This window comes from Panthera onca, chromosome B1 (assembly GCF_046562875.1).
Source record: "Panthera onca isolate mPanOnc1 chromosome B1, mPanOnc1 haplotype 2, whole genome shotgun sequence".
In the NCBI taxonomy this organism is placed as follows: domain Eukaryota; kingdom Metazoa; phylum Chordata; class Mammalia; order Carnivora; family Felidae; genus Panthera; species Panthera onca.
Window position 1 is genome coordinate 19,744,216 of NC_138342.1, and position 16,493 is coordinate 19,760,708.

The following is a 16,493-nucleotide window of genomic DNA, read 5'->3' on the forward strand; positions in this document are numbered from 1 at the left end:
ACAGAAAACTGCCATTAAGGGAAGATGCCTATATATGCAAGCAGTTGACACAGAAGATGAATCAGATATAGAGCCTGCTCTTACAGCTTTTACATTTTGTGAAGGAAGATTAGACATGGACAGAAAGTGTAAATGACGCCAGAGATTCCCTGTGGGACTTAAAAAGGGTTTAATTCCACAGCGAAGACAAAGGAAGCTTACTGAGAAAACGGCACTTAGGAAACTTCTCGAGGCTAGGGTAGCATCTGCCGCAAGAGAGCCGGGAAGAACTCAGCTCAAACTCGAGCACATGGGCAGAAATGTCCATAAGCACAACTAAAAAATTAAAGGACTCGTACCGCCAGGCCATCATGGAGGTCTTAAAGCTTACTAGGGAGCCACTAACAGGGTAATATTTTAGAATCATTCACGTATCTAAAACCAAAATCCTTCTTTTCACTGGGCAGCTGCAAAGACTGCTAACTAGCAAACAGAGAAGAAACATGGAGGTTTGAGGTTACTGAAATATTTTTCAAGACATTTAGATGATCCGCACACGGCTCAATCGCTAGAACTGAAGCAAACATAAGCAAAGCATATAAGGTTGACAGGTGAATTTGAATAACTATCCTGAGTTTAATATTCTTCTACAAAGTCAGCGTCCTGTGGTGGAAGGGGCAATGAATTTAGGAGTCAGGTGGCAGAGCTGGGGAGCAAGCCCGCAAAGATGAGTTCTAGTGGAAAGGTTTTTAACACTCCCAAACCTCAATTACCATTTTTTTTTTTTTTACTCCTGCATATTAATCTAGATAAGACAAAGTTGTAACAAATAAAATTGCATAAAAAATGTAAAAATTCCTTATAAACTTGTTACAGAACCAGATACATGCTTGTGATTTCTTAGAGTCTTCTGGAATTCTGGGGTGAAATTACTATGGTTCTGGATATATATTTAGAACAATGGAGGAAATGAAAAAATTACATTTCACAGGTTTCTTCTACAACAGAATACAGTTAGTGTGATAAAAATTTCTTGATGACATCAATTCTTTAGAGTTACTTAAAAATAATTTTCCTCCATAAAATCATTTCATTTCAGGTGCATGCATCTCCTTTTGGTGTGTATGTTACAAATCATAGCGTACTTACAAGGAGGTGTGGATTTGTGATTTCCCCAAGTGCTTAAGAATCACAGGATTAGGTCATCCTGGCAAACCCCAGGTCATTATCGATAGTCTACTGCTACCCAAAAGTCAAAGTAATGTTAAAAAAGACCAGAGAAATAGGACTTTCAAGTTTTTTCCCCAAAGAAAAATTGGTTAAAAAACATCTGAGCAGGACTTGCCTACCATACTGATTTAATAATTATTAAGGTGTCTAGGAAAAAAAGGCAGGGTTCTGAAACCATGGGAGGTAGGTTTGGGGACAAAATGAGGAAAAAACTCACATAACAAACTGTACAACTTTCAGGGTGCTTCTTCTAATAATAACTCTACTACTAGAGATGGAGAGGCAATACTAGCTAAGCCGAAAGAAAACCTACATACATAACGCCTGAGAACAAATAAAGGAGATGATAAAAGTTACCCAGCTCCCTTGAAACCTTAGCAGTGGACTAATGCAAGCCTAAGTATGTTCTAGATGTTAAGTGGCATATGATCTAATTAGGAACTGGCCAGAACACAAAATGATCCTGAATTTATCAAGGGACCTACATATGAACAATGGGAATATATATAAATGGGATAAGCTTTCTAGACTGTAACATGGCAATACGCACTCAAAGAACCTTAAAAAGTGTTCAAACCTCATTGGCCAAGCAATTATTCCAGGTAAATAACCCCTAAATATAGAATAAACTCTGTGGAAACAAGTTTGACGTCACTGCCAATTTTATGTTTTTATGTGAAGTGTTAAGATTAAACTTTCAGCTAGATGTATCCTCTTCCCCCTCAATAACGCGCCTTCCAAAGAAATCCACTTTGACTTATTTCAGTAATTCCACTTGAAAGTAGAACTCAGAGTTCGTTGAGTTGCTCTACTTGAATTCTACTTGGACACAATAATGCACTTAGGTTCAACTAGTCTGGATTTTTAGTCCCCAGGGAACTCTGCGGGGGTCGCCACTTCAGTAAGGACATTAACTTCTTTATTTGTACACGTCCCAGCAGCACCACACTAAGTTATCTTCAGATAGTGGATCATTAAGCCTCTCTTTAAAACTACAGAACCATCTCCACAAGGGCCATTTCTCTTTTTTATTGAGCAGTGTATGCTTTGAGCCATGTTAATTAGTAAACTGTAAGATAAGCTACAGAAAAATCAGCTATTTGTATGGACAAAATTAATGAAAACTAAGTGAAATTAAAGAATAGTTGCTGGATTTTAATAACATCAAATCTATAAAACAGCAATTCTAAGTCTTAGTCAAAAGATGCATACAAGTAATTTATTGATGAGCAAACTTTAATGCTTCCATAAAACTACTGTAGCTTGAGCTGAAAGTCAAATATGTGAATAAATGTCAAGCATGATCAAAACAGGTAAAATGGGGGTGCCTGGGTGGCTCAGTTGGTTGAGCGTCTGACTCCTGATTTAGGCCCAGGTCATGATCTCAAGGTTCATGGGTCTGAGCACCATGTAGGGCTCTGTGCTGGCAGAGCCTCCTTGGGATTCTCGCTCTCCTTCCCTCTCTGCCCCTCCCCTGCACATACTCCCCCCCTCTCTCAAAAATAAACATTAAACAAATAAATAAACAAAAACAGGTAACATGATCTACCCTCACATAAATACATGCATTCTCAACTTTCTTGATCACTGAAACTTTGAAGCTGTTTACCAGCAGTGCTGTGTTAGAAGTCCATGTAAAAGGAACTCAGTAACTATTTGCAAAAGGAATGCTAGTTAAAGTCCCCAATGCCCATAAAACTTTACCTTTAATAGAGCCTACATTTTAAAACTTTAATAGTAAAAAGCTGTCTTGCTTCTTTTACTGCAATCATATTATAAACTCTATTTTTCATAAGTTAATACATTCAGTAAGATAACAAGGCACTACTTACAAAAGGTGCCCCAATATAAACATGGAATTATACTTAAATATTTTGGTGGAATTTTAAAAACTGTATTAAATATTCTCTTTGTTCCAAACGTTCTAACTTATTACCTTCTACTTTATGCTAGCTAGTATCCTTATATTAGAACAAATTTAACGAAAAACAGAATCAAATTGTATTTTGTTTTACACAATTGGAAGCAGAACATAAATCCCTAAACATTCCTTTGTACTTTTAAATCAATTGTGAATATCAATCAGTGACAGTTTAACACTCATGAATGAAAGCTCCATTCTAGTAACTGGCAGTATAATGAATTCATGACAGAAGCAGCAAGCCTTGGCCTCTAGCCCTATATTTTATAATATAAACAGGACATTATCAAACTTGTGGCATTTTTGTTTAAAATAGCGCCAACAGGAAAACAGCAACAGAACGCCAGTTCTTCCTGTTCCAGTACCCAGCCACTTGCCTTCACAGAACCTCTGCATCTTCCGCCATACCCTTCCGCCTTCCCCCAAAGTCCCACTAATCCCTTTGACCTCCCTAAGGGTCACGGTCGCCTGCGACCTGCTAGGTCATCGGCTCATCATACGTGCCAGTCACGGCACTTGGCCGGGGTGTTTTTCTGCTATCTCTGGGTCTCAGCTGGCACTCCTACCTTCCTCCAGGCAACTTCTCCACCTGGCACCAAAAACAGGACTGGAGGAGTGAATCTTTCTCTGTAACTAGGCTTCCATAAAGACGTTTACTTTTCCTTAAACGTGCCAGGCTTCAAAGCTCTTTTTTTCACATGACAATGACACACCAAGCGCTAATGAAGTCCTCCCTCCCTCTCCTGGGTCCATCCAGGAGGGCTGTGATAATGCTCTTCTCAGGCTGGAAGATGAAGCTGACTCATGCCAAGAAGAGAACATGATTTCCCAGCAAGAGGTCCTGTAGCCTTAGCTGAATGAAACACCATCAATGGATGATGAAGCAGCACTATGGCCCTTGGTTTGACTCTGAATTAAAAGCCCAGGATGGGATTCCCCAAGCCCTGGGGACTCCAGTGGCCCCGTCATCATCTATGGCCTTCACCACACATATATCCAACTACTGCTGAGTTATTCTTTTCAGGAAGACAAAACTCTCCTCAATATCCTTATGATTTAAAAGAACACAAAAAGCAAGAGTTCAATTATACTCCACGAGCTTAAGCTGAAGATCCTAGAAAACGTATCATCTACTGGACTGGCAGCAGACTGAACTTAACTTTCCAATACACTGATAATTAACAGAGCAAAAGAGCTCAGATGTGAAATATATTTCAGTAAGCTCAGGCCCTTTTAAGTTCTCACAGTAACCTAAAAATGGAATAAAAAGAACTACATGAAAAGACACAAATTTGGCAAATCTTGCTATATATGTAATTTTACTCAGTGGTTAAAAAAAAACCATCAAATTAAAACAAATGCAGATATGCAAAGTGTACATGATTTCAAGAAAAATTTAATCATCTGCCTGCAGGCTACTCCTCTTTACTATTGAAATATATAAGAAAACAGCTACTTTATATACAACCACTGATACAGAATTATGCTAAGAATTCCACAAGTACTTTTCAGTCAACAGATCAACTTCAGAACTGTATACTAAAACTATCACTTAAACTTCAAGTTTTCCCCAAAGTTCAGAATGCACATAAAGTAACAGGGAAAAATATTTTAACATGTTCTAGAAACAGCACTACGACTAAAATAACTGGAAAAGTTCAACATAATGAAGCTCTGATCAGACAGTTTTTTAAGTCATATTCACTACTCTTGCTGATCTGAAAAACTCAGAAGGCTGATTTCTTCCTTATCAATCTCTTGTTAATTTACACTCCACTAAGCTGGTGTTGTATACCCTCTCAGTAAGTTCCTTTAATTTGAAAAATGTATCTGGTTCATTTAACTTTTACACAACCATGTAAAGAAATAATTAGCCCTGATATATTTAAGTACCTTGATAATGTGTAATTTTTCAATAATCATGATAAACATTAGCAAAAGATTGAAAAAAAGCAGAAAAAAGTTGTGAGACTCTGTTAGTCCTGAATATAGAAATAAGAGAGCAATAAATTCCAAATCTGACTGATAAGTAAATCATAAGTAAGTAATATTTCAACTGAGACTTTTTTCTACGTGAATATATTCAAGGAATTTATGGCAGCTACCATGAAGGACTAGTTTCTTCTAGATATAGTAGTACACTGTATACACAAAGCTTAATCCTTGATAATAATCTCCCAAGGTGATGAAGGTAAATTATACCTACTTTCAAAAAGGAAAACTTTAAGGGATGCTTGGGTGGCTCAACTGCTTAAGTATCCGACTTCGGCTCAGGTCATGATCTTGCATTGCAGTTCGTGGGTTTGAGCCCCGTGTCAGACTCTGTGCGGACAGCTCAGAGCCTGGAGTCTGCTTCAGATTCTGTCTCCCTCTCTCTCTGCCCCTCCCCCACTACCATGCGCTGTCTCCCCACCCCCCCCCGCCTCAAAAATAAATAAATGTTAAAAAAAATTGTTTTTAAAAAATGAAAACTTTAAATCCAGAGATCAAGAATCTTCACAAATTTCATATACAGCTACTATTTAACCTAATGACTGACTCCACTAGTGTTTTTCAAACCTTTTCAAGCAATGTAATTTTACTTTCAAAGAATCTACTAGAACACCCAGCTCTTAAAAAAAATAAAAGGATAGCTGTTCTGTTTCAAACTGGAACTCAGATACCCGTCCCATCCCAACAAAGAGCCCAGAAACAGGTTTGGAAAACCTTGCTCCCTTCCTATGCCAGGCAGACATCTATACTAAGAGAATCTACATTCCAGCTCTAAAGAAATCCACTTACTAATGGAGAGAAAGACAACACTAGGCCATCTCCCTCTTTTCTTTAGCCATTCTAATCAAACTCCCATTTAATAAGGAGGGAATGGGAAACAGTACATGCTCTTACTTTATAGTCAAAAGTTATGCAAAATTCCACCTAAATATATGGTTTAACATTTGCATTTGAAATAGATTTTGTAGTGTGCGATCCAGATCACTATCAGCCATCACTTAGTCCTTAATAATTCAATATACTTTCATATCTCATACTTTCAAACTTCGATACACTTTCTGTATTAATGAAATGTTTACAGAGAACATTTCTATGCTAACCTTTCTTCCAATCGCTCCATTCTGCTTTTTTGGAGGCGGAGGCTCAAAAATGCGTTGTTGCTGCTGAGGCGGAAGTGTAGAGTATAATGGAATGATTTTAATGTCACCAACTTCAGGGCCCAAATCATCAACCTCACGCTTTATTCTCTTACAGGCTTCATCAATTTCCTACAAAATAAAAGTCTGAGTGTAAAAACAAAACAAATACACACTGAAACATGTAAGTATTTACCATTATCTTAATTCTGTACAGCTTATTTCGAATTTGGTAAATCCAAACTAGGTAAACCTCACTGGGTTTCCAAAACTACTGAAGAAATTTTCATTTCTATAATCAAATAAATAGATAACTATCTTATTGGCATTCCACACTCTTTTTCTTCTAGTCAAATGTCCTAATTAATTCTCAACAAATTGTACTAAAATTGAAATTTCTCACCCAGGAATATTTAACTGCACTCATAACCTTTTCAATTTTCACAATCTAAAAGAAATTGATGTGCTAGATATTTTAAATAAGCCAATTAGGCTTTAATGTCACGTATCGCTAATGTAATTATATGGAAGATTTGCTTCATTGTGCCTAATGAGAACAAACACCTTTACAGTATCAACACAGATATTTAAGAAGTAGGCTAACCCAAATAACTTAGCATCTTCAAAAACTTCCCCATCACAGAATATAATCGCAATGCATTTTCATTCAAATCCAGGTTTTAAAGAGAAGACACACAATGATTACTCAAGAGTGTGGGAGACAGAAAATGAGAGGTAGGTGAAAGCTCTAAGGGAGTGGAAGGGGACTTAAAAATGGGGGGGGGGGGGGGGGGAGGGAGACCCAGAAATTTAAATTTTACTGAAACCTTAATTTGGTTATACTCAGAAGTATGTTAAATAATGTGGAAGCCTATCCAATGGACGACCCAATCAGAAGCTATCTTTATCAACAAAGTATCTCTTATTTAAAAATCAGAATGATTAAACAAAAAAGGGGGAAAATGCATCGGGTAAATGTAGTCTGTATTTTTATTACATCAAACTAAAATTTTTTTCCTTGAAATGATTTTAAATCAAAACGCAATTCCGTTTCCATGCTAAAGAATACAAAGTTTCTGGGCACTTAAGAACAAAAATTTTCCCCTCTCGTTCAAATACAGTAATTTCCTTAAAAAACAGATAAGGGTCTTAGATAATTATCACACAGAAAATTACTATTAAGGACTTGATGTCAATAGTTCCCTTTGAAATCTGAAGTTTTAAAAGAAAATCAAAGACTGCTACTGATTGAAAGAAAAACTACAACAAATAAAACAAATATTTTTAGGGGAAAAAAAAAGCTTTTAAATGCTGTATCTAGATTAGAATGCCCCCTGCTGGTATGCAAATACAAAATTATATCTCTTCCAAATCAAAAAGATTTGGATATAAGCCCCAAGTTAGTTTTTTTCTAAAATTAAGAAAAAGAAAATAGGAAAAAACTAATTCCAATATCCAGAATGTTTTTAATTTACTTAATTAAACATGTATTTGACCAGACAATAAAAGGTCCAACGCCAGCAAACATCCAGATGTCATATATCAGAAAACAAAGTACCCAAAATCGTACATTTGCAGATTCCAGAATTTTAACAAGGTAACTCCAGTTTTACTTGGACTAGGCTATCCAACGTGTCAAATGTGTACAGAGTTAAAACAAAAGCACTACTGCATGGGACATAAAGATATCTCTAAAGTTGAGAGGAAAAAATTCCGACACCACTTACGTTTTTTATATAAGCAAAGTTCTAAACACTTTTAAAACTGCAACAAAATTTTTCCTTAAGTTTACCAAATTCCCACAGTCAACATGGGAAGTTCAGAAAAGAACAAAGCTCATTGACATTCATCAGCATAAAGCAACCATCTGTTAGTTTTGAGCAAGATTGAGTGTTGAGACAGAAGCTCAGGAGTTTTTACGACTTTCAGCTCCAAAAGTATTAATATAGGTTAATAAATAAATTTGGACTAGTAATTTGAGGAGGCTGAACTCACTGCATATGGAAAAGACATTTTATTCATCAAAATTCACGGTAAAAGAACGTGCTGCTTTAAGAATGGTTTCAACATCTTCATATCACAAACAATTGATATTTCAGTTACAATCACTCTTATCTAATTCAGAAGTATAGCTTCCCTAAGGACTTTTAATTTTAATCATAAGTCCAGATTTTATGCATTAACATAAAATAACACAAAGAAATTCTAGAATTCAAATTCTTCCCAACCTTTCACCAATTAAGATTGATCTCCTTTACCCAAATTTACTCAGATTAGCACACAAGCATTACTGTTTAAGTGGTCAAAATGGTAAAATGCTCGTAAAAAATCATTTTAAAATTTCATGAGAAAACTAAATTTTATGGGTGCTATTCAAATTTATGAAGACAAGAGTCCTGAGAATTCTAGGAATCTACCATTTAACTGACCATGTAACAGTAACACAGATTCACAGCCATGGAAAAATAGTATTTTATATGTCTTTGAGTCAGCTCTACTAAATGCAATCAGTGAAACAAAATACATTAGGTACTCTGCTACTTTCTCCCTAATGATCTTCAAAATTCAAGCCTAGTCACCTAAAGGGTATTTAAAAATATAACAGGGCACATGCAAAACTAGTTCACAATTACAGTTAATAACTTCACTGGAAAACATATACTCCAGCACACATCTGAAAACCATGGGGCTTACTCACTCCCTTTTCCCAAATATGGGATGGCTGCCAAAATATCAAGTATATGAAGTTAAATCATAGAAAAACCTTTCATGAGACCATCTGATATTTGATAAAATTCTAATTTGCTTAGTTATCTGAATATAATGGCTATTTTAAGAAGTCGTTTAAGAAAATACGCTATGCACTCTAGATGAAGAAACTAGAGACCAGATACAAAAGGACAAAAAGACCTCAACAACCTAAACACTGCATTAGAGCATACATACTGTTTATATGCCATCAAAAAAGCATTTGGTACTCTTGTTTACAAAATACATAAAAATTCTTCCATTCAAAACACATAGAAAGGAAGACTAGTAGCAGCAGAGGTGTATCCGTAAAACTGAATTTGCAACACGTTTTATATCCCAAAAGAAAAAGTATGACTGCGTTGGGAATGATTTTCCACCCAGGGGACATGTGGCAATGTCTGCAGACATTTTTGGTTGCTACAACCGGAGGAGGGAATGTTACTGCATCTAACGGATAAGGCCAAAGATGCCACAATGCACAGGGCGCCCCACAACAAAAATACTGATTGAACTACCAGGTAAACAGCGCTGAGGTTGAAAACCCTTGCTCTATAGAAAAGGAACCACGGCCAATGGGACACAAGTTGTAAATTACATGAATACTGAAGAAATGCAGGGATAAACAATTACTCAACATTTCTAGCTCTTAAAGCAATAGCATTTGCTCAAATATTATGTATACCAAGCATTCCCGTAGAAACTGAATACAAATAAAATAATTCACATTCCAACAGAGGCAGGCAATCACACAGAAGACCTCTGAGTTTGGTATCTGGGAGAACTAGGGCAATTCCCCACAACCCTGTCCAGAGTTGTGTCATTAACGTACTACAGGAATTATACAGGCTTAAACATTCCTCTGGGACAGTGACCTTTAAACCTAAGGAAATATAAAAGTGGCCTGTAGACCTCATCAAAGATGCAGATTCCTATATCTGGCCTCAGGTTTCACCTATTTCTGCAAGTCTGGAACAGGACCAAGAACTTGCTTTAACAAACTCTCCTTCCCCAGGCAGGCAGTCCACTGGCCACACTTGAGAAATGTTCTGGGGCAGAGTTCAGACCTTTTACCATAAGGGCCAAAACCATCAGGCTTTGCATCCACACAGCCTGTCTGTTGCACATTGTTTGGTCTTATTTACAACATTTTAGAAATGTGAAAACAGGGGCACCCGGGTGGCTCAGTCGGTTAAGTGTTCGACTCTCGTTTCAGCTCAGGTCACGCTCTCACAGTGTGTGGGCTCCAGGCTGGCAACTAGGAGCTTGCTTGGGATCCTCTCTCCTGCCCCTCCCCCGCACTCTTACTCTCTCCTCTCTCAAAATAAATAAATAAACTTAAAACGGAAAAAAAAATTCTTAACTAATGGGCCATACAAAAACTGAAACAGGAAAAGGGTGGTCACAGGTAGCTCTTTATTCAAATGCTGTAAAATTAAAATTTAGTCCTTCCTCTCACTAGCCACATTCAAACACTCACAAGCCATACGCTACCGCTGACTACCACACTGAGCAGCACAGTTACAGAACACGTGTGGCACTGAAAAAAGGTCTAACAGAACAACGCCGCTCTAGAACCTGTGCGACTCAAACCTGGGGAGCTTCAGCATTACCCGGAAGCTTGTCAGCAACAGTCTCAGATTCCACCCGACCTACTGAATCAGAATCTGCAAATTTTCTACGTGATCTGCACGTATGTCAGTTTGAGAAGCACATTCTAGAAAACCCCTAAAGCCTACTGAAACAGAAGACAAATTCTAAGAACAGCCTCCACCAAAAGGCTCTCTGAAACGGATTTATCCAGACAGCTTTTTCCTCCACTTCAGCTCCAGAATGTCACAGCACACCTATAAAGCTACCGTGGGAAAGAAGTTTAAAACATGCAGCACCTGAGAATAAAACGTGTATCTTAAAACGGGTAAATTCTAACTAAAAAATTTCAACGATTCCTTACAATCCTCAGCGCGCACACAGATGACCAAACCGAAACACAAACATTCATTCTGACGTTGGATGGGCATCCAAGTTACTCAAGTTCATTCACAAGCTAACATAACAACCCGACTTCATAGGGGTCGTGTGGATCAAATTCATACCTCAGCAAAACTGCAAATTACCACACACCACTACTTACCGCACCCAGGTCTCTCCAAAGTCGAGACTACAGCTGCTAAATCGTGAAATTCTAAAACAATTTATTCTCAGGGTAATTAACACTAATGACACAGAGGTATCCACAGAGTATACAAAGGGGTTATGTATTTCATATATAAATGCTATCAGGCTGAAGAGAAACTTTATACCATGGGATAAGAAATATGTGGTTAATATACGCCAAGTTCTTGGGCTTAAAAAGTTGAATTTAATATGTTTAAAGGCTAAATAATGAAGCAAACAATGACGATACCTCTTGACCAGTTAAGAAAAGTAAAAGATCTCCCTCCTCCTCTTCACACATGTGAATTTGGATCACTGTTCGAATGGCTGCTTCAAGATAATCTCTCTCTGGTTCAGGAGTATAAAAGATTTCAACAGGATGTGTACGCCCAGGAATAGTTAAGAGAGGACAGTTATCAAAGTAAATCTGGAATTTCCCTGCATCCAGAGTAGCGCTCATAACTATAACCTGCAAAGAAAACAGTCAATTATTTAAAGTTGTCTTCAAGGATTCTCCCATGGTCTTCAGGAAAAAAAGACAAGCAAATGTTTACTCTTCTATATACATCAATTATAAAAAAGCCTACAAAAGCCTTCCTACAAATAAACCAATTAAAAAATCAAATACAGACACTGAGCTACAGTAAAACACTTACATTTTAAAAAATAAGAAATAAACCTGATATCTGATAAATAAACTATATTTTCATGAAACAATACCTTAAAATCCAAAGTTTAGGGACACCTGGGTGTCTCAGTTGGTTAAGCACCCAACTCTTGATGTCAGCTCAGGTCATGATCTCACAGTCATGAGATCGAGCCCTGCGCTGGGCACAGCGCTGACAGCACGAAGGCTGCTTGGGATTGTCTCCCTCCCTCCCTCTGCCCTCTCCCGTTTATGCTCTCTCTCTTGCTCTCAAAATAAATAAATAAACATTAAAAAAAAACCCAAGTTTATAAAATACATAACATATTTGTTTACATAAGGTTAACATAATGTATAAAAGGGATTGGTAAAAGCAACACTAATAAACAGTACGACTACTGCTATGTTTATTAAAACAGGACATGACAACCTTGTACACAGAAAACATAGGATGCAAAAATAAAAAAAAATCTGTGGCAGATATAAATTTACTCTCCTCTCTCCAAATCATCTTTAATAAGCATGACTTCTTTAGAAAAATTCCTAAATTAAACAGGGATATTCTACACTGTTGTAAAAAAGCCACAGCACAAAAGGCTCTTCAGGTGCCAAGGATATAAAACTATGCAGTCACCCTCCCTCCATGTAAATCACACATTATAGAAGCCATTAAAAATTTACTTGAATAAAAGCTTTCCCATTAACTATTCTACTAGAGTGTTAATTTCTACTTTTTGACTTTCCTTCCTGAAACCTTCAATAGTTCACACGATTTCACTTATATGTGGTATCTAAAAACAAAAAGCAGAAACAGGCCCATAAATACAAAGAACAAACTGGTGGCTGCCAGACAAGAGGGAGGCGGAGTGATGGACAAAATAGGTGCAGGGGAGTGCGAGGTACAAGCTTCTAGTTATGGAAATGAATAGGTCACAGGGATGAACAGTACAGCATAGGGAATACAGTCAATGGTACTGTAATGGCACTGTGGTGACAGCTGGTAGCTACACTCGAGTTGAGCACAGCACCCAGAACTGTCACTGCCAATCACTACGCTGCACATCTGAAACTAACACAGTGTGTCAACTATACTTCAATTAAAACAAAACACAAACTTCAACGGCTCCTAAGTTTTAATCAATGACTACTCATAGTACTTCAATCTTTAAAAATGTAAATTTCTAGAAGCAAAATCAAACTAGGATAATAATTTTTAAGACCCAGAATCCTTCTGCCTTGGTGGAGACAAGTAGGTTAAGTAAACACATTTCTGAGGAACAGCTTGTTCTGAGTATAGTTGTTCCTACTTCCCAACGTGACAAGTTATAACGGATGTGTTTATGTTGGGACAGAACAAAGATTTGATCCTTAATAGGAAGAAATTTCTATATTTAGTAAAGGGTTGGGTGGGGGTACCTGGGTGGCTAAGTCGGTTAAGCATCCAACTTTGGCTCAGGTCATGATCTCATAGTTCGTGGGTTCGAGCCCTGAGTCAGGCTCTGCGCTGACAGCTCAGAGCCTGGAGCCTGCTTCAGATTCTGTGCCTCCCTCTCTCTGCCCCTCCCCTACTCACACTGTGTCTGTGTCTCTCAAAAATGAATAAACGTTTATTTAAAAAAATTTTAATAAAAAAAAAGAAATGGAAAAGATTTGGCTTCAAAATACACTACTAAAAAGTGGAATCATACTAAAGTCTAAAATGAAGACACAGCTAAGGATATTAGAAACAAAGAAAAATGCCAACGCAGGTACTTACTGGTTCCTTCTTTTACAGTTGATTAGAGTAATCAGCATGTGTTCTGTTTTTTATATGTACCTTTTTTTTATGAAATAAATGAGTAAAAAAATTACTTCACCTTTAAATCTGATCTCTGTCTTACAACTTCCTTCAGAACACCCATGAGAATATCTGTAGCCAATGTCCTTTCATGAGCCTCATCAAGAATTATTACACCGTAACGCTCCAGGAGGGGATCATTCATAGCTTCGCGAAGTAACATCCCATCAGTCATATACCTATATTCACAAAAAAAAAAGTTGGCCAAGGTTCATTTAGGGCATTTAAAACTGAACTTCATGACATAAAAATAAAACGCAAAGACATCAGGTGAATCAAAATTAAACATTCTCCCAAAACAAATGTGCTATTGTTTCATAATCAATTGCAAAATTAACCATCAAGAAAAATTTCTAAAGAGTATATATGAAACAAGTCATACACTACAAAATCTTGTCAAGTGAGACCGTAATGGTGAAAACGTGTTAACAAATTTAAATCTGATTATGGAATATAATGATCACGTGGTTGCACACAAATACCAAAGCAAAAGTCATCACTTAAATGAGTGTCTAAAGTACAAAATTTAAAACACAAATATTCAACCTGCAAAACAAAACTAAGACACTTGTTTTGTAACAACACTAAAATGTTACCACATGCAAATTTACATTTGTTTAAAGCCGGAGTAATTCCCCACTTACGCTAACAATAGGCTACTCGGTTCAAAAGAGCTAGAACAGCATGTAAGTGTACCATCTCTTTTCCCAAGCCCCACCCAATTCAATGAAATGATGGCAAAGAAGCACAAAAAGGAATACATTCATGGGATAATAAGGGGCAGCACTAGTGCTATAGAAATGCTGATAAATATGTATGAAAGAGAAAGGCAAAGGACATCTGCTAAATCAATGAACTAGAGAGGGAAACCAGGTTTAGAGAAGGTTCAAGACCAATTGGCTAATGTAGCACTCAGATGAAGTGTGGTTTGCAAATACCGGTATGGGCAGCCATCTCCCATCCCTTCTACTCCACCTGCTACCGTCACTAGCACAAAACAACCATATTTTGTTTGGCATGTGGACAAAATAAAGTCCACCTGCAAATGCTGAAGTCACAGTTCATTCAATTAATGTGTTTATTTACAAATTGAAAAACAGTATAAAAATCTGAAATCATCATTTATGACTTTGCTATTTTGGGTCTCTACTTTTCACAAAATAGCCTAACCTAATCTTTCACGGACCAACTTGGTATTTTTAGCTAATGCCATCTGTTGGAGCACTTAAATTCACCAAATTGACAATGTACAATAGAAGTGAATCCTTCTCTTTAATTCACCTGAACTTAATTCTAAATTTAATAAGACTTTTGGCAAACAAACCCATCCTACTCAATATATTTTAGGCTTCTTTCTTCTTTGGCCATATTTTTTAAAGCAAACTACGTTTCTGGAGTTGACACAGCACTACCTGCAAGATTATTTTATATTAAGACCATGAAAAAAAAAAACCAGTGCCAATTAAACTATGACTCAATGCCTTAATGACAGTGCAGCACAGAGCATGAATCAGCTACACTAGAGCCTGTAGTTGCTTTGAAATAGCTTTGATCTATTTGAGGATATTTAGAACTTCTCCTGTCTTCAGATGTGATTACTGACATAAGACAGGCAATCCTTTTCCACATTATCTCAGTAGCAAAACGTAATACAGTTTTCATCTACTTTGCGAGTAACTTCCTCAGACTCAACAAAGGGCTTGTCTGTTGCCTTGCAAGGCAAGAAAAAAACCAAAAGAACAAAAACCAAATTGGTCACTTGTCAAACAATAAATATTTGTTTAAATACTATCAAATTCATACCACCATACTGCTCAGTTTCCAAGTTTACTCATTTCAAAATAGAATCCTAGTGTCATCTTTTTGAAGACATTTTAATTAGCAAGTTACCTCAATACATAGTTCCAACAGTAGCACATTACTTACTTGAAGTGAAGTGAAATAGGTACAGTTAGATCAAGTTCAAGCATTCACAGGCAATAACCACCAAACAGCTACCAGTCTGTAAGACCCTCAGACTGTAAAAATGTACCTTCAATCTCACATACTAAAAATATGAGAAAGTCACAGAACTGATAACAGATCAGACTTGAACTTGAAAACTCCTTGAAACACATTAAGATAAAAAGCCACTCTCTTTATTTTGATCTTTTTCCTGCTCAGACTCCTCAAGCTTCAACAGCATAAAGTAAAAGCATTCAAAAGCACAGTTAACCCAAATACTCATTCTTTTATATTTTTCTGAGAACAAATGCTGAGAATTGGTGTAAATGGCAGAACACCAATACTGTACATTAACGGAACTATTTGCCATGTTTTATTAGAAACTAGGCATAGTGTATGTACTCAGTTAAATGGTCAACCAAACCCTCAGACTTCCAGACTCCAGAGACAGACTGTCAACACTACTCTAGTACCTCAATATTCGATCATCACCCAATGATCCAATTCCACGAGATGCTACTGTTATCTACTGCTATCCTGTTATCACAGGAATGTAAGAAACTTACTGTTTGTGCTTATAGAGAACTTCAGGAAAAACTACATTTTTAAAGTTGAAAGGTCTCTTAAAAATACAGTCAATACTGCTGCTTTTCCAATGAACAAAATTCAATATTAGTAGTTAATCTTTCCAGGGTCTTGAAGCCAATTAAGCAGCTTATTAAGACTAGTTATCACTGTACTGATTCCCAATCCTGGGCCCCTCCTACATTAACACCCTCTCCTCAAAGTCCCAAGAAAATGTACGGATAAATACAATAGCAAAAAGTAAGCTAGTGTGGGGGTGGGAGTTGGAAACATAGGGAAAAAAAGTTTGTGATCTACTGAACAGAGATTATATTAAAA

General features: G+C 36.9%; 1 protein-coding gene across 1 annotated transcript in view; it reads right to left on the reverse strand.

Annotated features, from left to right (window-relative positions):
- DHX15 (DEAH-box helicase 15) overlaps positions 1-16,493 on the reverse strand; it is a 62,198-nt gene that overhangs the window by 17,293 nt on the left and 28,412 nt on the right. Inside the window, exons 4-6 of the mRNA XM_060655324.3 lie at positions 13,666-13,825; positions 11,414-11,632; positions 6,223-6,390 (exon numbers count right to left, since the gene is read on the reverse strand). Coding sequence (XP_060511307.1) covers positions 6,223-6,390; positions 11,414-11,632; positions 13,666-13,825 — 547 coding nt within the window. The remainder of the gene's footprint in view (positions 1-6,222; positions 6,391-11,413; positions 11,633-13,665; positions 13,826-16,493) is intronic.